This window comes from Indicator indicator, chromosome 31 (assembly GCF_027791375.1).
Source record: "Indicator indicator isolate 239-I01 chromosome 31, UM_Iind_1.1, whole genome shotgun sequence".
Lineage (NCBI taxonomy): Eukaryota > Metazoa > Chordata > Aves > Piciformes > Indicatoridae > Indicator > Indicator indicator.
The window spans coordinates 10,870,238-10,895,583 of NC_072040.1; the positions used below are offsets into that span (position 1 = coordinate 10,870,238).

Consider the following 25,346-nt stretch of genomic DNA (forward strand, 5'->3'; position numbering starts at 1 on the left):
TGGTTTGTCATGTAAGGATTGCGTTCCGTGTATAGGCAGAGCCTTTGCAGAGCAAATGTGGGTTTGCCTTCAGAATGTTGGGGTTTTGATTTTTATTTTTTTTCAAATTAATCTTGTTTCCTTCTGTACATGATGCCCTTAAAAACAACTTCTGCCCTTCACCCTTGTCAAAGAAATTCCTTGCTTTCAATCATGAGCATGGGGAAGGCTCTCTCTCATGGGTCATTTGCAGTTTCTGCTGCAGGTCTGTCTGCCTGAGCAGCTGAAGTGCAGGGTGCAGCAGTGGGGACCAAAAGATGCAGAAGGGTGATGAGAGCCCTGACCTGTGTTGTGGGCAGCAGGAATGCTGCACTTAGTGTGCAGTGCAGCTGCACAAGTGGCTGTGCTCACATCACTGTGGAGTGCAGGAAGAGGACTACTTAAGACTGCTTTAAAGTGGACTTCCCCTCCTTCTCTTCACCCCTTCCCCAGAGGCTGAGACCTGGGGCTCTTTAGCCTGGAAAAGAGCAGACTGAGAGGGGATGACATAAATGCATGTAAATATCTAAAGGGTGGAGGCCATGAGGATGGGCCTGGGCTCTTCTCAGTGGTAGCCAGTGTTAGGACAAGGGGCAATGGGTACAAACTAGAACAAAGGAGGTTTCCCTTGAACTTAAGCAGAAACTTCTTTACTTTGAGGGTGGCAGAGCACTGGAGCAGGCTGCCCAGAGAGGTTGTGGAATCTCCCTCTCTGGAGGCTTTCAAAACCCTCCTGGGTGTGTTCCTGTGTAAGCCAATCTAGGCATGCCTGTGTTAGCAGTGGGGGGGGGGGGTGGAGTCAGTGGTCCCCAGAGGTCCCTTCCAACCTCTACCATTCTATGAATTTAGTATTAATGTGTTTTAGTTCCTCTACTTCCAAGTAGTTATGCCTGATCCTAATCAATTGCAAGGCTAAATAAAGTGGATTGTCTGTTGCTGTGGACAAGAAGGCCTGCTCTTGGTTTTTACCTGCTTGGCTCAAGAATATAACGTCTTAAAGTCAGAGAATCAAAGCATGGTTTGGGTTGGAACTGACCTGAAAGATCATCTAATTCCAATGTACTTGCACAACCTCCTGTTATTGAGTTTGTCCTAGTCTTTTTAAATGACTTGGTTTAGGCTCAGCTCTCTCAAATATCTGAAAAGAAAGATGAGGTGGCCCAAGCAGAGAAAGGAGAAGTGGTGAAAGCCTTGCATTCCTTTGGCTGGAGTGCACACTGCCATTTCTCTTCTGCATTTCACTTGTTGTACTGCGGTTCCCAAGGAAAAACAAAAGCTAAGTGCCAGCTTGCTTTATTAGGGAGGACAGGATGGTTTATTTCTTGCCTTTTGAAGGAAGCTGTTAGTCAAGTGGGCAAAAAGTCAGGAGTAGTTAAATCTACTCTGCTCCTCGGAGGGGAGGAAAAGTTCTAGACTTTAAATTGTCTGGCTCTGTGCTGGTCATCTGCAGAGCTGTGGTAGCACAGTGGCTGTGTGGCTTCTCTGAGCACTGGGGTGGTGGTGAGGTTGCACATTTCTTCCAGCTTAGAAGCTCCAGCTGGGCCCAGGACTGCTGTTTTGAGGCCAGAGCTATCCTGTGTCCCCCAAATAATTGTTGTCATGTCAGACACAGCTCTCCTGGTGCACTCTTTAGGTTTTACAGTAGCAAGTTTCCAGCTCTCCATCATCTGCCAAACCCAGGGACTTGGTCAGGTTTTGTCTCGAGCCATACACAAATTCAAAGCACTTGCAGTATTTGGATGTTATCTTTTCAGGGCTTGCTTTGTGTCAGGCAGTGTGGTGATGGAGTATTGCAGTGGGTTGTAAAAAATCAAGATTAATTTCGTGTTTATGCAAATCAAATTTGTTAGTCTCCTAATCCTGGTAATTTCCTGTGAAATGCCGTAGCTAACAGCGAAGTTTCCTGCACACTCATTGATTTGATTTTTCTTTTTTCCCCCTCCTTTCATTGAAAACTAATTGCATAGGTGGATTTTCCTTTCTTACAGTGATCAAAGCAGCTTCAATAGCTGTGATAGAATTGACAAACCTCACATTGAAGCACAGCAGAATTGCTTGAGTGAGGGCTGGAGCTGCATTGGTTGGGAGTAGAAGGGAAATTCTCCTTTCATCGAGATTAGACATAAATGAGGGAGAGAAGCCTCCTCTGCTTATTTAGCAAGAAAATCCACAGTGTGCTGCAGGCTCATGCCAAAAATGTTTCTTCTCACCATTACCACAAGAAACTGTGTTGATTTAAAAAAAAAAAAATCTATTTATTATTTTTAAAGTTTTGGGTTTTTTTTGTCTTAGATGTCTGACGTCTCGATGGTCTCGATTTTTCTTTCAGATCCCAACTGTAAACTAGAAGACAAGGTAGAAGATGGAGATGTTCTAGACTGTAAGAAGAGGCCAGATGAAGGGGAGGAGTTAGAAGAAGAAGTGGTGCACAGCTGTGACAGCTGCCTCCAGGTGTTTGAGTCACTGAGTGATATCACCGAGCACAAGATTAATCAATGTCAGCTGACAGGTAAACAATGCTGATCACTTGGTGGCTGCTTGCACTGTTCTAGTTCTGATTCTCACCCTCTGCTTTTAATCTTCCCCTTTCTTTCTCAGATATTTTACTCCTGCTTGGGTGAGGTCTTTATAAAGAGATTCTGGGGCAGATCATACTGTAAAGGGGGCTCAATGAATTTCCTTCCTATCAAAGGAGGAACTGTTGGAGAATTGCTGCTTTGTCATTGTATTTGAGGCGTTCCTTAGCTGGCTGCTGCCTGTATTTTCATGTTTCATACTCTACAGATTTCTGGACTTAGCTTACACGCAGCTTTTCCTAAGTCACTTGTGAATGTGGAAGGTGTTTGTAAGTGGGGAATGAATTTGCACAGGGGCACATTGCAGATCTGGGCTGGGTGTTGTGTTAGTCTAATCTGTTAATTACAAATGACTGTGCAGCAATCAGTGACTGAAAGTTGAGAGGAATGAAGCAAGTCACTGAGGGGCAAAAAAAAAAATATCCCAGCTTTAGGCCTGGGGTAGAACTGGGTGCTGGTCAGGTACTACTGAGCTGAGCAGAGCTGGATGGATGGATCTATAGCCAAGCCAGGGTCCTCAATGAAATGATTGTATTCAGCACCCTCACAGAGGAAACCACTTAGTAATTTTGTCCTTTAGATGTAGTTGATCCCTTGATGGTACACGCTGTAGGTCAAGCAGACTGAGTGTCAGCAGAAAGGTGGTTTTATTTTTTGTTATTAGATGGTACTTTAGTTTTGGTCTCCACAGTGTAAAATGTATTTATTGTTCACTGCAGTTACCTTAAAAACCTTTCCTCAGTATGACTTTGTGAACAAGGAAAGCCATCCTTCCATCTGGGAATGCTTGTAGAAGGGCGGTATGTGTGTGTGTGCTCATGTTTGGAGAGCTTTCTGAGTTATTTTTGGTTCCAGTGGATCCATAGGCTAAGTCCTGGCAGGGTGACCTAAAAGTCAAGCAGCAGTACTGCTCTTGAGGCTGAAGTGTGAGAAGGAAGTGAGCAGAAAAGGACTAAGTTGAAAGAGAAGGGAAGTTGAGACAGCAATGTGAATTTGTTAAAGAGGTTCAATCCCAACTGCAAATTGTGGAAGTTGAAAATCTGCTGCAGCAAGAAACATTTACTTGTATTACTAAATTACTTTGCCTTTTCTGGGGTCCAGAGGAGGCCAACAAGATGATCAGAGGACTGGAGCACCTCTGCTACAAGGACAGGCTGAGAGAGCTGGGACTGTTCAGCCTGGAGAAGAGAAGGCTCTGGGGAGACTTTAGAGCAGCCTTGCAGTACTTGAAGGAGGCTACAGGAGAGCTTGGAGAGGGACTTTTGACAAAGGGATGGAGTGACAGGACGAGGGGTGATGGCTTCCAAGTGGAAGAAGCTGGATTTGGATGAGCCATCAGGAAGCAATTCTTCCCCATAAGGATAGTGAGACACTGGAACAGGTTGCCCGGAGAAGTTGTGGAGCCTCCAAGGCTGGAAGTACTGAAAGCCAGGCTGGCTGGGGCTCCAGCAAGATGGTGTAGTAGGAGGTGCCCCTGCCCATGGCAGGGAGTGTTGGAGCTAGATGATCCTTAAGGTCCCTTCCAACCCAAACCATTCTGCGATTTTTGCCTGTAAGATATTTTTGTGCCTTCATATTGAGGCAGTTGTGCCATTCTCTAATGACTCCTAGAAACCTCTGCAATGTGTTTGTCTGTGTTGCCTGTGGTTTCTGGCACTATGAATATTCTCTCCTGACTTGAAAAATCTTCTTTTTATCTGTTTTTCTTCATGCCTTTCTTCCTTCTTTTGCTCTCTGTTGAAAAAATTAGTTGCTTTAGCTTGTCTCTTCTTTCCCTCTCCCTGAAAGCATTCCTCTTTCCCCAGTGCTCTGGATCTCTACTTTACTGCCTCAGATTCCATTTATTCATCTCTCTTTTTTTTTTTTTTTTTCTTTTCCCACCTTGATCTGATTTGGCTGTTCTTCCTTTCTGGTTAATGAGTTTCTGGCCCTTCTCCCCACTTTGACCCAGTGATTTCTCTTCTTTAAAGCTGCAAGCAGAATGCACTGAACAGTGCTTGCAGTTGGGTTGAGAAGCTGAAGAAAAGCAGTAAAAGGAGAAGCTGCAAAGTAGGGAGAGTCCTGAAGCACTGCTCCTGAATACAGTGGTTCTTGCTGAATGAGAGTGAAAGCCAAGTCTGGTGGGGTAGTCACTTTGGGGTGCATGTGTAAAGGCACCCTGATGTCAGAGGGTTGGGGAATGGACATAAATTTTGAAGGAAATTGTTTAAGTTCCTAAAAATATCTTTTCCCCTCTTTCAAGGGAGCTTGTGATAGTGAGTGAGTAGAGATCAGGCTGTTTGTGAGATAATGAAGTGAACAAAACCATAGACCACGCATCCTTCTGGGCTACCAAGCTGACACAAAGCCAGCTGCCCTCTCTTTCTAAATATAAATGACCAAAATACAACTTTAATTTGAGAGAGGGCTCTGGATGGAATGGCCACGGTTGAGGATTTCTTCTTCCTCCAGCAAAAAACCCCAAACCCTAAACTGGTGAGGTGGACTTGATACTCCTCAGCTGCGTGTGTGGCTTAACATTAAGGATACAACATCTGGAAAAAACCCTCCTCAGTTTTGGTTATTTTTTTTAGTTAATGAGTGACAAACAGCTGGCAGACAAGCAGCTTACCTTTCTCTCCTGAGGCATGTTTTTTGTATTTGACAAGTTTGCTTTGAGCATTTGAGGCAAGCTCCCTGGGCTCTTACCTTCCTCTTGGATTTCTGCTGGTGCCTTTGGTTACCATAGAATGATTTGGGTTGGAAAAGACCATCAGGAAGCAATTCTTCCTTGTGAGAATGGTGAGGCACTGGAACAGGTTGCCCAGAGAAGCTGTGGAGGCTCCAAGCCTGGAAGTATTGAAAGGCAGTCTGGGGCCTTGAGCAATCTGGGCTAGTAGCAGATGACTCTTTCCATGGCAGGAGGTTGGAACCAGATATCTTCAAGGTCCCTTCCAACTGAAACCATTTTGTGATCCTATGGCTACTCCTAGTTCTACCAGCCTTGTAACATAGAATCATAGAATCAGTCAGGGTTGGAAGGGACCACAAGGATCATCCAGTTCCAACCCCCCTGCCATGGGCAGGGACACCTCACACAGATCAGGCTGGCCAGAGCCTCATCCAGCCTCGCCTTAAACACCTCTGGGGATGGGGCCTCAACCACCTCCCTGGACAACCCATTCCAGGGTCTCACCACATGCTTGAGAATGGGGCTTGCTCTTGCTCCTGCTCCTCAAATTGATACTGTGGCTTCTAGTCTTTGCATTTGAGAAGTTAGATGTGTTCTTCTGAAGCTTTAGCACTTTGGTGGAAAGGGTTACACTGCTTTATTGAATCTTCATTCTACACTCTCAACCAAAGCCAGGGATGGGGAGGAGGGATCTGATTCACTTAACATTTGTCCCAATGTCTCCAAGTGTCAGTTGCCTCCACCTATTCAGAAGATGGTGGAAGATGATAGTTACAGCTCTGAGATGTAGCTCTCAGGATCTGGAATTGTTATTCTCTTGCAGTTGTTGTTTTTTAAAGGAGAAGAAAGAAGTTCTCTCCAGCTGTCTCCCTCCTGTAATCTGTTGTTTGGATTGAACTCATGTTCTTTTTCTAGAGGAGGACATGGCTGCTCTTTGATCCTAATGTGTGTGGCATTGATCCTGGCACTTTGGGTCTAATCCAGTATCCATTGAAGTCAGTGAAAAGATTCCCACTGGCTTCAGTGAGGAAAGGAACAGGAGCTCCAGCTCCTGATCCATCCCTCACTGAAATCAATGGGAATCTTTTTAGTAATATTAGGGAATATATATTTTTTTTTTGCTATCATCTGAAATTCTTGTACTGAAGCTTGCACTGAAAAGGTGATGATTTATTTATGCTAATTGCTGACAGTTCCTGTGATGTTTGTGGGCTGCAGATAATGGAGAAACGGGGGGAGAAGTCCAAAGCAGTTGTTTGTGATGCTTGTAACCAGGGGCAGATCAGATGCTGAATTGTATTAATTTAGTCATTACAAAAGATGGGCAATAAAAAATATGGATTTAATGGTGTTCCTTTCTGACGTTAATGCTTTTCTTGCTCTATCCTTCCTGCAGCATTTCCATTTAATAACTGATGGGCCACTTATTCTAAGTTGTGTGTATGAGCAAAGGAGCATTCTTACCTACAAACACATGGTGGCTGCTGGTGCCTGGAGATAAGGAGGTTGAGGGGAGACCACCTTGCTCTCTACACCTCTCTGAAAAGAGGTTGGAGCCAGGTGGGGGTTGGTCTCTTCTCACTAGTAGCAAGTGGTAGGATGAGAGGAAATGGCTTCAAGTTGCAAGCAGGTTTAGGTTGGGTATGAGAAGCTTCTTCCCTGAAAGGGGTCTCAAAGCCTGGCACAGGCTGCCCAGGGAGAGGTGGTTGAATCCCCGTCCCTGGAGGTGTTTCAGAGAGGCAGAGATGTGGTGATGAGGGACATGGGTTAGCATCAGCCTTGGTAGACTTAGAGAATGGTTGGACTGGATGATCTTAAAGGGCTTTTCCAACCAAAACAATTCTATAGATCTGTGATCCAACTAGGCTAGCTGTGAACCTGGTGTCCCTCTGGTACCTGTGCATTTGGATCTCAGTGTAGGAAAAGGTCTGCAGGATTAAATGTGGTACACTGCTGTTAAACCCTCAGCTGCACCTTCTCTCCTTCTGCCAACAGGAGAAGGTGGTCAACCTTTTGCAGTGCTGCCATCATATGTTGTTGGTGGGTCAGGATGTGTCAGACACTTCCCCTAATGGCTTGCTTGACTCACTGTCTCTTCTCCCTGCAGAGTGCATTGTGCTGTTGATTTCACTTGGCAGTCCGTGGGGACTGTGCTCTGTGAAGTCTCCCGTGTACACAGGAGAGCTGTTTCTCTGCTGAGTGACTTCATTCAGAGGCAGTCACTTCAAGCTTGGTTCACTTGAAGGTCCTGTAGGTCGCTTTGGCATCTGAAGTCTCAGCCATAATCAGAGGAAGAGTAGAAAAAGGGACATCCTATGGTGCTGCCTTGCTTGCAGTCAAACATGCAGTGATCATGCTGGTCTTGTTGGCTGAGTGTGGTGAGTTGAAAAACTCCCCCCAACATTAAGTTTGCCAGACCAGCTCAGTTGGAAGCAAATGAAAACTACCACACTGAGCTGTTGCATAGCTCAACAGCAATGGCCATGCTGGTACTCAAGACTGCCATCCTCCACCAGAACATCTACTGCATGTTCCAGGACTTTCTTCTTAGCCCTGCTGGCATCACAGGCCATAAAACCTGTCAGATAGCAGGCGAGTGAATCATGTGCAGCCCTAGCTGCAAGGCAGAGGGTGTTCTGAGGTAGAAGTCATGAGGTATTTCTCCACTGAGGGTATTTATGGTACCTTTAGGTGATTAGGTAGACTTAGTTTTATGCTTTGGGCTCTAGGTTAGTGCTAGAAGCTTTGACAGGTTGAGTAAGTGTGTCAGGCAGAGCTGAGAGCCAGTCTTGTTATCCCCTAAGTTGTTTCTGATGTTGGAAAGGTTACTGGCTGTAGCTGCCAATGAGAAGGTGCAGCCCTGCCCTCTAGCCCAGCTCAGAGATTCCTCTTGCGTGCCATCTGAACATGATTCCAGCAGATACATTGAGGACCTGTTCTGAGTGCTGCTCTCCATCAGCACTGGAGCCTCACTGAGCTGGGAACTTCTTGCTAAGTCAGTATTTCAACATTAATTGTCATGGGTGTCACCCTCCTGTCTGGTTGAGAAACACCTTTTTGCTTGTCTAGAAAGAAGAGGTTGTGCTACCTAGCAGTGTCACTGATAGCATGAATGACCTCCTGGGCAACCTGTTCCAGTGTCTCATCACATTCTTTCCAGTGAGGGTGGAGAGACACTGGAACAGGTTGTCCATGGAGGTTGTGGATGCCCCCTCCCTGGAGGTGTTCAAGGCCAGCTTGAATGAAGCCTTGAGCAAGCTGGGCTGGTGGGAGGTGTCCCTGCCCCTGGCAGAGGGGCTGAGACTAGAGGATGTTTAAGGTCCCTTCCAACCCAAACCATTCTGTGATTCTATGATTCTCTGATTTGGAAATGCTACTTGGAAAGAAGTTTGTCAAGAGCTGACCAGGGGCCTGTTCCTGACAGATGTTTGTGGGGATTTCTGCAGAAAGAAATTCTTTCCAGAGATATTGGAACAGGTGGAGGTTGTGGATGTCCACTCCCTGGAGGTATTCAAGGCCAGCTTGAATGAAGCCTTGAGCAAGCTGGGCTGGTGGGAGGTGTCCCTGCCCATGGCACAGGGTTGGAACTGGATAATCTTCAAGGTCCCTTCTAACCTAAACCATTCTGTGATCATGGACTTCCCAAATGGGAGGTAATAGAGATTCCAGTGTCACAGATGCCTTCTCTTGCCTCTTTCCTCTTCTTCCTGGTGCCCAGTGAGCTGCCAGGAGCAGCTTCTTCACTAGAAGACTTGAAAAATTCCCAGGGGATTTTGTCCCACAGGATGTATGCTGTGCACAGTGAGACTACAAGATCAATCTGGTGTTGTCATGCCTTGATATCCTAGCTAGAAGTGCTCTTGCTGCTAGCAATAGAATCCTAGATGGCCCAATATATTACAGGTCTTGCCATTGTTCCTTTCAGTTTCCATTCTCTGTGTGGAGAAAAGCTACATGGCAAGGGTCATTTCTGCAACACAGAGGGAAATCTGAGCTGGATAAAAGTGCTTCTGAGGGCAAGGAGCCTAAGAAGTTAAATCTGTGGTGCTCCAAGAGCATGTTCATCTGCCTCGTTGCAGTGAGTGGCACGCTGCCAGGCACCGTTTGCCAAGTACAGTTACTTCACTTGAGAGTCACCCTGTCTCTCTTGAGGGTTCCTGCACCAAGGGCTGCATATGGATTTTACATTAAGCAGTTATTGAACGAAAGACAAACAGTGCTTGGGCTGGGGACTTGAGCTTAGGCCTATCTTTTTCCTTAGAGGGCTTCCCAGCTGCTGCACTACAGAGATGTGCTTCTGCTTTCCTGTTTGCTTTGGACCACAAGCTTCTGCTGCAAGGGTTGGGGCACCTCTGCTTTGAGGACAGGCTGAGGGACCTGGGGTTGCTCAGCCTGGAGAAGAGAAGGCTCCAAGGGGACCTTAGAGCAGCCTTCCAATAGCTGAATGAATCCTACAGGAAGGCTGGAGAGGGACTTTTCATGAGGATGTCTAGCAATAGGACAAGGGGGAATGGTTTGAAGCTGGGGGAGAGCAGGGTTAGACTGGAGCTGAGGAAGAAGTTCTTCAGTACAAGGGTGGTGAGACTCTGGAAAAGGTTTCCCAGTGAGGTTGTGGCTGCCTCCTCCCTAGAGGTGTTCAAGGCCAGGTTGGGTGAGGCCTTGAACAACCTGGGCTAGTGGAAGGTGTCCCTGCCCATGGCAGGGGGATTGGAGTAGATGGTCTGCAGGGTCCCTTCCAACCTGAGCCATTCTGTGACTTCTCCACAAAATGACATTCAGGTTCAGTGGAAAGTAAACCCTCTCCTCCAGATTCCTGACCCCACCAACACATGTGGTAGTTCAGTGTACTTCTTTGAGCTCACAAGTTGTAGGCTGAGGATCCCTTCAGAGTTACATGTTCCAGGACCCATATCTGCAACTCCAAATCCTTGATGTTTAGGGACTGCACCCTCTGTCTCCAAAGATCCTAGTTTTGAATCCAGAGAGCCTGTTAGTGGGTTTGGATGGAGGATTTATAGGCATTACAGAATGACCAAGGCCTGCTGAAATCATAGCAGTTTGGAGAATCTGCCAGAGAGAACTCCATATGCAAAACTCTGTGCTCCAAGGGAAGGCAGATGAAGGTCTTGATAATTGCATCTTTAGCTTTTCATATCAAGATACTGTAAAAATACTTCTGTAGGTAGGTACTGCTCAGGTGTGGAGGGAAATGTGGAAGCAGCCATGTAGCCTTTTTGTTTTTCTTCAGAACCCCTGTGCTTACCTTGAGGGACAGCAGATCCATGATGAACAGCCAACATGGGCAGGGAGGCAGAAACTCCTCCCTCTTTTGCTTGGAAACCATTAATCTCTGCTCTTGAGATTGTTAAACCTGTCATAAAACCAGCAGATCTTCACCTCCTGGGGGTTTTAAAAGCAGCCTGTTGCACTTCCCAGGTTGGCTGTCAGTGACCTCTTGTAAATGAGAGCATCTGATGGCACTGCCACTCTTGACTTGGAAACTCCTGCAATAAACCTCTTCATGAGCATTAATTGTAAGTGCCAGAGGTCTTGTTCTGATGCAGGTGGGAGAGGAAGCAAGTGGTGGTGTTTTCCAATGGGGCTTTGGATGCTTCCTGTGTATCTTTCATTGATGTTTTTCTCCTCAGCTTTGCTCCCTGTTGTTCTCTTATGTCTACCCTGATTTTCCATCATTAGAAAATCCAGGTGAATCTTCTAGCATGCACTGGAAAGGCTGTGCCTTGCCAGCCTTTGGGTGGCTTATCTCCTGTGCCTGTCCACCAAGGATTTACCATGTATGAACCAGAAGAGGCTCAGACCCTTGCACCAGTGAGGGAACTGGTGGCTCCATGAGCACCATGGACAGAGCCACCTCCCTGCTGGGCCTGGAGTCCTGCACTGCAACAGAAAACACTCAGCTGGTGCCTGCAGTTCTCTCACTGGCAAAGAGCTTCACTGTAGGCAGCCTCAGTGCAGGGGTTGCCAGGTCTGCTCTTGGTATAGCTCTGAATACTCTGCTGTGGAAATTCACTGTGATGTTCAGATAGAAATATAGCCCTGGTACAGGGTGCTGCACCTATGGGAGACACTGGAACCTGCAGTCCCTTCTACTAAAGCTCCTCTGCTTGTTACAAGACTCCATTCATTCCAGCTGGCTTTTACATCTAAATAATCCAGCATCATGCATGGGGCTTTTTCAACTCACCCTGCAGCAATCCATGGGCAGATGGAGCATGGCAGCACCATTTGGCCAAAGTGCTCTTGCACACAGAAGATAATTGTTCACCTTGAGAACAGGCAGAGACTGGAATCATCTCCCAAGGGCAGCAGTGGAGTCCCCTCCATGGGACAGTTGGAAGGCTCAGCTTGGCAGGGTGCTGGGCCAGCTCATTTCAGCTCTGCTGGTAGCTAGAAAGATTGGAGCAGATGATCCTTGGGGTCCCTTCCAGCCTGATACTCTGTGACTTCATTCCTGTCTGGAATATGAATCCAGTCATCCTTAGGCTTGGTCATCACACATTCAAACCACACTTTGGATCTCTTCTGCTTAAAGCTTCTCAAGCAAATACTCTTTCACTGAAGGGAAGAGTGAATACTGAGCACCACAGCAAGCTGTTTTGCAGCTTAAGAGACCCCCTGTGCCTGTCAGCCAGAGTCTGCTTCTCAGGGTGTACTCAGAGGTTTAAGTAGACACCTTACTTGAGTGTCTTCTTCTCAAGTCATCTCAGCAGTAAGATTTGCAGTCCTGATCTTGAGCTGTACCAGAGGATGTGTCTCTGTGGTGCTTTTTTGACCCAGGGCTGTGCCAGCATCGATTCGTCACACCCAAGGTGCTTTTGGGGGTGAGTGCAATGGCACTGGGCTCTGGGAGGGGCCATGAGGACATTATGAGTAATTGCTCCTCTGGCTTTGGTATTTTGTTGTCACCAAGCTAGGTCTGTGTCACCATCCCCATCTCCACGTATTGCCTTGCCCAGCTCCCAGCTTTTTCAGCCTCAGTTCCAGTGCCTCCTTGGCACTCTGCTGAAAATCTGCCCTTGCTAGATCCAGAACTTTGCTTTATTACATTGCCAGTCTGTTGCTCCATTTATTTATAGCTCTGCTGGGTGTTCTAAAGGTCACACCATTTCCTCCCAGAGCGTTTCCAAATGGGCAGTGCAGGGTAGCTCTCTGTGTCACCGTTTGGCCACCGTTGTCTTTCCCATGGAATATGAACTTGGCTCTCCGGGTGCTCAAGTGACATCTCCTGCCTGTTTCAGCAGAGGGTCCAATTCCTGAGATCTGCCAGCTGATGACATGAGGTAATCCACTGACCTTTGTCAGGCATTGTGTGGAGGGTGGAAGTGCCAGAGCCTGTTTCAGGTTTGGAGGGCAGTACTCTAATCACTATTTGATCTATGCAGCAGAAATGTCTGATTCTTATTGTCCAAAGAAGATGGTTGCCTGCAGGGGAGGGAAGGGAGGGGGTGGGGTGGAGGAAGGATCATCAACACTGGCACATATGTGAAGAAGGAAAAATAGTCATTACTTACCCTATGATAACTATGCTGCTTCCAATTACTGTGGTAATCAATATGGATCCTGTGGCCAAGCTTGTCTTGCCTTTCACAACCCTCACTGATGCAGACTTTGAATTGTGAAGCTGCTGCTGCTACAGGGTCATAGCTGGGCTGACCTTTCCCCACCACAGGGGGAATTCATGTGTGTGATTCTAACAGGCAGACTATTAAAAAGCAAATAATGACTGCCTTGCATGTATGCACATAGATACACCTACAGCTGTGGTGGCTGCAGCGCTCCGGAGAGCCAGTCCCTGCAAATACCTGCTGTTTATTCCAGGCTTTCTCTTTGAGTGGAATGTTTATAATCCATTGGCAGTGGAGTACAAAATGGGGCTTGTTGCCATGACAAATTAGCCTTTTTAGAGTGGTGAATTTCCTGCACCTTCCAAAAAAAAAAAAATCAAATCATTTTCTTGCAAATACTTGCTGGTTTTATTATTGGTGCTTGCTTTAATTACCCTTTAGAAATGAACAGAATGGGAGGTACAACAGATTATCATTACTTATATGTTCAGCAGTTAAATTCATAGCTTGAAAGCCAAATGTAACAAAATGCCCCACAGCTCTTTAACACTTTGCTTATACAGTTGTAGAAGAGCCTTAATTCCTGTTTATAACAATCAGCTGTAGAGCATTAAGGCTGCTGGGTGTAGGTGGCAGTTCACCTAGATGGGCTCAGTTTAGCATCTGCAAGCATCATCTGGAGGCTGTAAGAAACCCACTTTTTATGGGAAAAAAAAATAGAAAGAAAAAAGAATTGTCAAAGGGAAAAGGTCACAGAATCACAGATTGCATCAAGTTGGAAGGGACCCTCAAAGGTCATCTTGTCCAACCCCCCAGCAGTGAGCAGGGACAACTCCAATGAGATCAGGCTGCCCAGGGCCACATGAAGTCTGATCCTGAATGTCTCCAGGGATGGGGCCTCAGCCACAACCCTGAGCAAACTGTTCCAGTATTTCAGCACTCTCACTGTGCAGAACTTCCTCCTGATGTCCAACCTAAATATCCCCTGCTCCAGTTTCAAACCACTGCCCCTCATTCTGTCACTTCTGAACAGTCCCTCCTCAGACTTCCTGCAGGGCTCCTTCAGATATTGAGATGCAGCTCTACGGTGCAGTCCCTGCCTGGTCTTGGCATAATGAGATGGCTGTAAAATCTCTTCTTCTTCCATTGTGTGAGGAGCAGCTGAGGGACCTGGGGTTGTTTAGTGTGGAGAAGAGAAGGCTGAGGGGAGACCTCACTGCTCTCTACAGCTCCCTGAAAAGAGGTTGCAGTGAGGTGGGGGTTGGTCTCTTCTCACTAGTCTCAGATGATAGAAGGAGAAGAAATGGCCTGAAATTGTGCCAGGGGAGGTTCAGTTTGGAGATGAGGAAAAATTTCTTTGCTGCAAGAGTGGTCAGGGATTGGAAGAGGCTGCCCAGGGAGGTGGTGGAGTCCCCGTCCCTGGAGCTGTTCCAGAAAGGTGTGGCCGTGGCACCTGGGGCCATGGTTTAATGGCCATGGTGGTGCTGGGTTGGTGGTTGGGTTCAATGATCTTAGAGAGCTTTTCCAAGCACAACAACTCTGTGATTCTATGAAATCCACTGTGATGTTCAGATAGAAAGGTAGCCCTGGCACAGGGTGCTGCACCTATGGGACACACTGGAACCTGCAGTCCGTTCTACTAAAGTTCCTCTGCTTGTTACAAGACACCATTCATTTGTTGCTCTTCCAAAACAACTGAGAGTTGAGGCAAACTCTTTGTTAATGTAAACTTTTAATGTTCCTAATTTTATATCCCTGTACTTTTCTTAGAGGTCGTAGTCCTCAGCTGGGGATATCATTTGGGAATGCTGTAGTGTAACTGAGATCTATGACCTCTTAATAAGCATCAGGAGAAGGAGATGGGGATCATTCTACAATGTGCCCTGGGGGTACTTTTCCTTCAAGAAGGCAAGCTGGACCTGTTCAACTTTTTTCTTTCTTTCAGTTTTTTACCTTGAGGGGGAAATTGATCGATTTGGAGATGATGATTCCATAATCTCTGAATTTTTCTCTCTTTCTCTCTGCTGCAATGGGAACCCCTTGAAGTTTAAAGGGGTTGTGTCTCCTGTGTGCACTGTGGAATGAACCCAAGGAGTTTCTGGGGACAGCAGCTCTCTCAGCACAGTTAGTGTAAGAGTAGGCAAGTTTGGAAATAAAATACCAGGAGGGGCTGTGAACAGAAAAGGGTAAACTTGTTATTAAACTTGGCTGAGTAAGCATCATCACTTCTCTCAGTGGGTGTTTCGTTTGGGATTTATTTGGGGGGGGGGGGGGGGAGGAAATTGGGGTTATCCCAGCAGTGTGGATGTGTTAAAGGCATGGTGGAACAGAGTTAGCTATCAGGGTGAACTAAAGCAAACCAGCACAGGTGAGCTGGCAGTGGACTGCTAAAAAACTCCGACTGAACAAAGAGTGCTTGACAGAGGTTTAGTAATGATATGGAATGCTGGAACCTTACCTGTGACAATTTACCTTAGTAATGGTCTCAAACTCATGTTAAGGTTATGTATTAATAAGTGATTTAATATTTCTGTCTGTAAGGTATAAGGAAAGACACTGAGGTGCTGGAGTGGGCAGAGAGGTCCAGAGACGGGCAATGAAGCTGGGGAGGGGTCTGGAGAACAGGGCTGATGAGGAGCAGCTGAGGGATCTGGGGTTGTTTAGTCTGGAGAAAAGGAGACTGAGGGGAGACCTCCCTGAAAGGAGGCTGATATGAGGTGGGGCTTGGTCTCTTCTCCCTAGTACCAAGTGATAGGATGAGAAGAAATGGCTTTGAGTTGCAGCAGAGGATGTTTAGGGTGGTCATTAGAAGAAACCTCTTCATTGATAGGGTTCTCAAAGACTGGCACAGGCTGCCCAGGGAGGTGGTTGAATCCCCATCCCTGGAGGTGTTTCACAGTGGCAGAGATGTGGTGCTGAAGGACATGGCTTAGCCTTAGTCTTGGTAGAATTAGGTTAGAGTTACCTAACTTGGTAGAGTTAGGTAATGATCTTAAAGGTCTTTTCCAGCCACAGTGATTCTATGACTCTGTTTCTGAAGCAGATAACATGAAGTAAATTATTTTGCCTGAAAGTGTCCAAGGAAAGTGTGCTTTCAGGGCAGGAGATGAGCTGGAGGGACTTCAAAATACCCTTTGAAACACAACTGTAGGTAAGATTGGCAGTAGGTCCATATGTATAATACATGGGAATTCATTTTCACTTTCATAAAAATACCTGACACTGGTTTATTACCTCCCTCACCGTGACCAGAACTGGTGTCTCTCATTTGTTTTACTGCTGGATCCCAGCAGGAAGTGCAGGCTAATGACTGAAGGAAGGTTTGGGTGACTCATGCGGGGGAGGCTGGAGAAGGGTCAAGTTTTCCAAGTACTCTGCAAAGCCTTCTAGCAGCTGTAAAAGCAGAGTGCGGGGAAAACGAAGCGGCAGCCGCTGACTTACCTTGCTCCCACAAAGGCAGGCTTCAGCACCAGTGCAGGGCACAGCAGTTTGGATGTTAACACCTTCATGAACATCAGTAATGGGTCCTGTGTATGTGTTTATTTCTGGCTGCTGTTATCTGCCTTCTATCTGCGTGGCCAGAAGTGATGCTTGGATTTTTAGCGAAGCGCTGCGCGCGTTTGATCTCTCCTGTAAGTTCAGTTCCTAAGCAACACAGCTTTTGTCCTGAACTGTTTTAATATGTCAATAACCACAGGTTTCTGCAGGGTTCTAATTATTCTTCCAAACTGCATTTGAAATAACTTAAAACAGCTTTAATATTTGATTTTTTCCTGTCATGTTATGCTTAGAATGTTTTGCATTGCAGGACAATCTTTCCTTCACTGTATTTTGCATTGCAGGGCAATCTTTCCTTCACTAAGCATGTGTATAATCTGACTGAGGAATGTTTTTCAATTTAAGTCCATCAGTTGTTTTCCTGAAACCAGTGGAAATGTCATTATTATGTTCACTGAGAGCAGGATCTCCACGAGAGAGTTCAAATTCTTGTTCAGTTGTATTATTGGTCTCAGGATTCTTCTCTGTGGCATTCAGATCTCTTGCTTTCCCAACACCTTTTATCATTTTGAAATAGTCAGCTCTTGACAAACTTCTTTCCAAGTAGCATTTCCAAATCAGAGAATCATAGAATCACAGAATGGTTTGGGTTAGAAGGGACCTTAAACATCATCTAGTCCAGCCCCTCTGCCATGGGCAGGGACACTTCCCACCAGCCCAACTTGCTCAAGGACTCATCCAGCCTGGCCTTGAACACCTCCAGGGAGGGGGCAGCCACAGCTTCCCCAGGCAATCCGTGCCAGTGTCTCATCACCCTCACTGGAAAGAATTTCTTCCTAATCTCCAGTCTCAATGTTCCTTCTTTCAGCTTCAATCCACTGCCCCTTGTCCTGTTATTCCTAGCTCTTGTAAGAAGTCCCTCCCCAGCTCTCCTGTAGCCCCATTTAGGTACTGAAAGGCTGCTCCCCAGAGCCTTCTCTTCTCCAAGCTGGACAGCCCCAACTCTCTCAGCCTGTCCCCATAGGGGAGGTTCTCCAGCCCTCTGATCATCTTCATGGCCTCCTCTGAACCCTCTCCAGCAGTTCCATGTCCTTGTGCTGAGGGCATCAGAACCGGATGCAGTGTTATAGGTGGGGTCTTCCCAGAGCAGAGGGGCAGAATCCCCTTCCTCATCCTGCTGGTCACACTGCTTGTGATGTAGCCCAGGATATGGTTGGCCTAAATACCCTCTAGTTGCAAGTGGTTTCCTGTGGCAGCTCAGTTTGAAAGTAGAAAGCCCTCCTCTGCCTGCCATGATACCAGGTGCCCTCAAATGCAAGTGCTGAGCAGATGGAAGAGCACTGATTATCTTACTAAAATTAGATTCTGCCTCTTTTGAGACCCTCTCTACCCTGGATTTTCTCCTGTTGTTTGTTACACTTATTCATGCTACTGAGGCTCTATTTTTCTGCCCTTGTTATCTTTATACTTCCCATTCTCTCACTGAGTCTTTCTGGAGCTGTGCTTTCAGTTCTGTTGCCTTTTCCACTAGCAGCAGGTCAGGTATCCCTGCAGTTCTGCCTTTGGCTGAGAAGGGTGGAAATGATTTTCTCTAGTGCTGGAGTATCCCACTGCTTCTCTCCTTGTCTGTTCTCCCTCCTTTTTCACTCTCCACTTTTCAACTGTTTGTTTCTGTTCCCTTTTTAGTCTCTAGGATCTCTAGCATAGTGCTACTATTCCTCTTGGGTACTTCAGAAAGAGTAAGAGACTGAAAGTCACTCAATATTCTCAGTTTCTGCATCCACTGCTGCACATTGCTGCTTTTTATAGGCACCAAGAGCACAGATGCAGTCTCAGGTCTGCAGCCTATGTTGTTATTTGCAGTCAGCCATTGAATTTCGGTCTCATTCTTCCTCTGATCACTTTCTGATCAGTTTTAGAAATGCTCCAGCCCTGGTGCAGTGTTTCTTAAGGCACAGACCATAGTGGATGCCACTGGAAGTATCAGAGTTTCCAAATGGTGGGAATTCACTTCTCAGGGCGTGGGGCAAATGAGTGTTAGGTGTTCCACAGAGCTTTTGTCATCTCAGTGTAGACATAGCTGGTCCTGACTTCTTGTTGAGGGTGAGTTTGTGTGCACTGAACTGGCTTCATGAGAGGCTTGAAATCTTTTCTACTGCATTTCTGTTATTGGACAGTGCCTCAAGTGCTTAAAAATTAGTTGTGATTTCTCCTCTATGGGCATGGAAAGAGGCCCAATACAAATTAAAGGCTAAATTCTACCTATTGCAAAATTCATAGGCTTGGATGTGAAATCAAAGAGACTCTCTGTGTGCTGTGAGTCCCACAGATTTTTTTTTTCTTTTTTCATAAAATGTTTTTTGAACCTGTACCTCAGCCAGTGGATCTGCTGCTGTGAGGGTGGTGAAAGGGGCTGGCAGATGTAACTGATTAATAAATACATGTTCTTTGCATGTGGGGCAAGCCTTAGATTTGATATGCCTTCAGGAACTGCACAGCGCTTTTCATTCTCTATGCTCTGAATCTTTTTTACAACTATTTATCTACAATGCCACCAAATGCAGCCAGCTTTGCAGAAGGCAGCTAAGACCCACGAGACAGAGTAGGGGCAGACACGAAACTCTGGCCAAGAAAAACGTGGCAAACCTCCTGCTCTTGTGAAGAATGCCACAGGATCTCTGCTGTCCACACAAAGCAGGTTGCGCTGCAAACTTTGAAGATGCAAATCTTCCAGTACATGAAGGGGGCTACAGGAGAGCTGGGGAGGGCTTTTTTGTTACAAGGGCTTGGAGTGACAGGGTGAAAGGGAATGAATTTAAGATGAGAGAGTGGAGATTTAGACTGGAGATTAGGAAGAGATTCTTTCCAGTGAGGGTGGTGAGACACTGGAACAGGTTGCCCAGGGAGGTTGTGGATGCTTCCTCCCTGGAGGTGTTCAAGGCCAGGCTGGATGAGGCCTTGAGCAAGCTGGGCTGGTGGGAGGTGTCCCTGCCCATAGCAGGAGGGCTGGAACTGGATGATGTTTAAGGTCCCTTGCACCCCAAAGCCATGAAAGGGGTGGATTATGCCACATGTGCATTGCTGAGGTGAGTGGTACCCAGGGGAGTTCCATCTCTCTAACTGGTGTGACTCTTCTTTGTCACTCCTTCAATTCAGAGGCAGCTGACACACAAGCTCTTTCACCACACCCAGACAGGGGCTGGCCCTGAGAACCCAACCACAGCTGTGGGAGCTGCTCACAGGCAAGGGCTGTCAGTCCCACACCACTCTGAATCCCGAGTGGAGGGATTGGCTCGGGGGTGGCGTTTAACCCTAAAGTTGAATCCTGGCCCTCCCTTTTCTCTCTGCCTCTCTTCTCTGTGAGCTCTAGCACAATATTTTGACTTGTGAGCCTGGAGGGTTGACTGTGTGGCAGACACTGAAGGCAATTATGGGCTTACTTATACATTTTACTGTCAAATTACATGATTTTCGATAGAGAGCATAATGTATGCTTCCTAATACACTCCTGCAGGCTTGGGCTTCTGCCTGTTACTAGATAGCTTAAAGATCCAACCACGTGTTGTAACAGACCCCAACACACTTGCCATAAAGTGGGTGCAGCATTCCTGCCTTTCCTTCCATGCCATCCAGAGGGACTTGGACAAGCTGGAGAGGTGGCCCAGGTGAACCTCATGAGGTTCAACAAGAGCAAGTGCAGGGTTCTGCACCTGGGCTGGAACAAGCCTCACTATCAATACAGACTGGGGGAGGAGGTGATAGAAAGCAGCCCTGAGGAAAAGAACTTGGGGGTGCTGGTGGATGAGAAGCTGGACAGGAGCAGGCAGTGTGAGCTTGCAGCACAGAAGGCAAATCACAGCCTGGGCTGCATTAAAAGCAGCATTGCCAGCAGAGCCAGAGAGGTGATTCTGACACTTTGCTCTGCTCTGCTGAGACCTCCCCTGGAGTGCTGTGTGCAGGTCTGGAGCCCTCAGTGTAGGAAGGACAAGGACCTGATGGAGCAGGTCCAGAAGAGGGCCATGAGAATGATCAGGGGGTTGGAGAACCTCTGCTGTGGGGACAGGCTGAGGGAGCTGGGGGTGTTCAGCCTGGAGAAGAGAAGGCTCCAGGGAGACCTAATAGCAGCCTTCCAGTACCTGAAGGGGGCTACAGGAAGGATGGAGAGAGACTGTTTGCAAAGGCCTGCAGGGACAGGATGAGAGGCAATGGCTTCAAACTAGAGCAGAGCAGATTGAGATTGGATGTTAGGAACAAGTTCTTTACTATGAGGGTGGTGGAACACTGGAACAGGTTGACCATTGAGGTGGTTGAGGCTCCTTCCCTGGAGATATTCAAGGTGAGGCTCAACAGGGCTCTGGGCAACCTGATCTAGTTGGGGATGTCCCTGCTGACTGCAGGGAGGTTGGACTGGGTGAGCTTTAGAGGTCCCTTCCAGCCTGGACCATTCTGTGATTCCAGGATGTAGAAAGTACAGGATGCTCTGTGGAAGAAAAGGTTGGGTTTTAAATCTTTTGCTGGGAAAGGAGTCTGCTAACCTGTGGAAGCCATTAGGGGTACAGGAAGTGTTGTGTATGTAGGTTGTCAGTGTGCTTAGTGAACTGAGACATGGAATCATCATTCCTCCATCAGCCAAGTGCAGTAAATGTGGTTTGCAACCCAAGTGTGATTTGCATGGTTTATAGGCTTGCCAGCTATCCTCTTAACAATGAAGTATATGATCACAACTGCATGCCTGCTTCTGAGGAGGGGGAATGGGAAGAGCATCTCTTATGAACAAATGAAAGAGAAAATTAATTGTTTGGCTGTTGACTAAAAATAAGTTTTGATTATCCATTGCAATTGCATTTGGTGACACTGGGACTGAAGAAATTTTACTCGCGAGGGTAAAAATAGTTCTTAACACTTCCTCTACTCCTATGGAAGTGCCTTTTTTGGATGGTAAAGAGACACAGTTTTCAGCAAGCATCTTCTTTAGAAAGACACTGCAGCTTTTGACTGGCTTGAAGTTGCTCATTATAGTGTCCTCTTTCTCCTTTTGTATATGTTGCTTAAAATGCTGGGTTCAAGATTCTTCTTTCTTCAGCAGTTAAATCAGTTTGAGAGAAGAGTCCCTGTACTTAATTAGATTGCATACTAGCTTTAGGGACACAGATCCTGGACAGAACTCTTTAGGTTGCTGTCTATGTTTAGCCCATATCATAGAATCATAGAATGGTTTGGCTTGGAAGGGACCACCAAATGTCATCTAGTCAAAACCCCCTGCAGTCAGCAGGGACACCCTCAACTAGATCAGGTTGCTCAGCCCCTGTTGAGCCTGACCTTGAATATCTCCAGGAATGGGGCCTCAGCTACCTCACTGGGCAACCTTGCAGTGTTCCACCACCTTCATGGTCATGAACTTGTTCCTAACATCCAATCTAAATCTGCTCTTCTCTCATTTCAAACCATTGCCCCTGGTCCTGTCACTCCCAGCTCGTGTCAAAAGTCCCTCCCCAGCTCTCCTGTAACCCCATTTAGGTACTGGAAGGCTGCTCTAAGGTCTCCCCGGAGCCTTCTCTTCTCCAGGCTGAACAGCCCCAACTCTCTCAGCCTGTCCTCCTAGGAGAGGTGCTCCAGCCTTCTCATATCTAAGGATAAACTCCAGCAGTTGCTCTGTCACCTGAAGATCCCTCTGCAGCAGAGAAAGGGGATCAGGAAAAGGAGAGAAGAGCCATAAGCTGAAATGAAAATGGATTGAAGGAAATATCCAATGTAATACCAATGTCAATAGAAAGTTATATTCAGGCCAGCAAAGGCACAGCAGTTACACTGAACAGGAAAGGCAATCCTCCAGAGCAGGAGAAGGAAGAGGAGTAAAGTCAGAAGGAGCCCTAGCAGGAGGTTCCCTTCTCCTGAAACTTCCCCTTTTATACTGAGTGTGATGCTGACCAGCTCAGGTCAGGTGTCCTTGCTGTCTCCAACCTGCTGATGGCCTGCAGCCCCTGGCTGGCCTGGGATCCTGTCCCACTGAACCCAGGACAGCTGCAGTTTGTCTAATGGTGTTTGCACATAAAGGTGTTGTACATGACAAATCCCAGCAGACTTACCTTCTGTGTTTCAATTAATATGCTTTGCAGGGAGTGGTTTTGCCTATTTCACCTATGAGAACCATGGCCAATCTTCTTTTTCTCTTTTATTTTCCTCAAGAAATAATCATCCCCTGGATCCAGAGTATCTCTTTCTATAGGTGGATAGCTAGCTCACACTGCTTCTAAAACAGCAGCTCTAATGTTCTATTATTGTGTAAGTAAGGACTACAGCATTCCCCTTTTCCAGCCCTTAGGAGCATAATCAGGTGCACCATATTTTAAGCAACACTAAGCCTGTCTGAGCAAAAATGCCTGCAGGATCTCATCCTTCTTCCCCTATTCCTCTTTTGTTTTTTTTTTTTTTTTTCTTTACCATAAGCCTGGCTCAGATTGATGTAGTTCATTTGAAGTTCAGGCAGTGACTGGATTAATCATTCAAAGATGGATGGCTAGAGAGAGTTACTTTACCTTCAGATTTGCAACACCAAAACTGATCTCATAAAATAAGTCCTCATAAGTTCTCTGGCATGATTCCTCTGTAGCCAGTCTGAAATGTGAGCTAGGGCAGGAAGGAGGAAAGAAGACAATTTCTCTTTCTAAGCTTCTGCTATTGACTTCTTTCCTCCCTGATAGTTAAAACTGAACCAGTCACTAAGTCTGCTTTCTTACCACTGTTTTATCTAAGCTGAGGAAGCAGAAATAAATTATTCCCAGACTGAAAGCCAGTGAACTTCAGACTAGAATTTACCTTTACAGATTAAGGTAAGTAATTTCACAGAATATTGACCTTCTCCACATTGCCTCATTATTCAAGGCCATGTCTCCCTAACTTCTTGTCTTCCCTCCCCACTTCTCATTTATTTTTGCAACTTATTACCTTTCTTCCCTTCTGTATTAAATTTCCTAAGAATACAGAAGAGTCTTGTGCTAGTAGAAAGGAAAATGGTGTAGCTGTGTGTTTGATCTGCTCATAGAATCACAGAATGGGTTGGGTTGGAAGGAACATTAAAGCTCATCCAGTTCCAACCCTCCTGCTATGGGCAGGGACACCTCCCACCAGCCCAGGTTGCTCAAGACCTCATCCAGCCTGGCCTTGAACACCTCCAGGGAGGGGACATCCACAGCCTCCCCTGGGCAACCTGTGCCAGTGTCTCACCACCCTCACTGGAAGAATTTCTTCTTCAGCTCCAGTCTAAATCTCCCCTCATCCAGCTTCAATCCATTCCCTCTCATGCTATCACTCTTATAAAAAGTCCTTCCCCAACTTTCTTTTAGGTGTTTTAAAATAATTTCTGAGTAGGAAAAATCCAAACACTAACAACTAATATTCCTCACTTTTGGGACTTTATGTGCTGTTCATTTGCCTGTGACACATTCCTGTGTGACCTGCCCTTAAGTGGCCCTGCTTTGCCAGGGAGGTTGGAGTTCATGATCTCTGGAGGTCCCTTCCAACCCCTAGCATTCTGGGATTCTTTCAGGAGATTGATAAGTGCACTTTGGCCACAACAACCCCATGCAGTGCTACAGGCTGGGGTCAGAGTGGCTGGAGAACAGCCAGGCAGAAAGGGACCTGGGGGTACTGGGTGACAGCAGCTGAACAGGAGCCAGCAGTGTGCCCAGGTGGCCAAGAGAGCCAATGGCATCCTGGCCTGCATCAGGCATAGTGTGGCCAGCAGGAGCAGGGAGGTCATTGTACCCCTGTACACAGCACTGGTTAGGCCACACCTTGAGTCCTGTGTCCAGTTCTGGGCTCCTCAATTCAAGAAGGACATTGAGAGACTTGAACATGTCCAGAGAAGTGCAACAAGGCTGGGGAGGGGTCTGGAGCACAGCCCTGTGAGGAGAGGCTGAGTGAGCTGGGGGTGTTTAGCCTGGAGAAGAGGAGGCTCAGGGCAGACCTTTAGGCTCAAGATGAGGAGAAAGTTCTTCACAGAAAGAGTAATTTGCTATTGGAATGTGCTGCCCAGGGAGGTGGTGGAGTCACCATCCCTGGAGGTGTTCAAAAAAAGCTTGGATGTGGCACTTGAAGACATGATTTAGTTGTCAGGAGGAGTTAGGTATTAGATAATAGGTTGGACTTGATGATCTCTGAGGTCTTTTCCAACCTGCTTGATTTTGTGAAATGAAAGCAAGCCATGGTTAATCAGTACTGATCCGAGGATGAAACTGGGAAAAATGATTCTGCATGATTGCTGACAACAAAATGAATGGAAGCCATTGCTCCCTCATGAAGAAAATAGGTTTAGAATCCACTAATTTCTTCCATTGTTAAGCCATGAGTAGATTCTAAGCTATTTAAAATTACTGATCCTGAAAGCTAACCTACATGAAAGAAGTTCAGAGAGTGTATAGTTGAATGTGGAGGGGACCAGGTGAGAGGAGATGAGTTAGACAAATTGCCATCACTTTTCATAAGTAATTACTTACAGTCAGAATCCTCTGCTTTGTGCAGATAATTAGCAGCTGCAGTGTTTTCATCCAGAGAAAGGCATCCACCACCACCTTCTGTTTTTAATCAGTTTGAACTTCTGTTTTGCCATGACTGGTGAAGGAGTACTGAGTATGTCTCTTGTCAGTCCTACCTGTCTGGGGTTTAACTCCTAATATTAATTCCTAACTCCTAAGTCACCTTTTTGCCTTAGACCTTTGGTGTATTTACCCTCCCAGAATCTCAGAAAGGTTAGGAAGGTCTAAGGGTATTTGAAAATTAAGTAACAAAAGACTCAGAATGGTTGGGGTTGGAAGGGACCTCCAAAGGTCATCTAATTCAATCCCCCTGCAGTGAGAAGGGACATCATCCCCTGTATCAGGTTGCTGAAGATGAGAGTCATCTGCCCTAAAAGACACCTTTCTGGCACACTTCATGGGCTCAGCCTGAGCCCACAAGCAGCACTGTAGGGGAGGGGGCTGTACCTGGAGGGGGCCTACA

At 46.6% G+C, this 25,346-nt stretch overlaps 1 protein-coding gene across 1 annotated transcript in view; it reads left to right on the forward strand.

The window, feature by feature from the left end:
* Positions 1-25,346, forward strand: part of ZNF521 (zinc finger protein 521) — a 264,494-nt gene that overhangs the window by 29,541 nt on the left and 209,607 nt on the right. Inside the window, exon 5 of the mRNA XM_054394665.1 lies at positions 2,348-2,527. Coding sequence (XP_054250640.1) covers positions 2,348-2,527 — 180 coding nt within the window. The remainder of the gene's footprint in view (positions 1-2,347; positions 2,528-25,346) is intronic.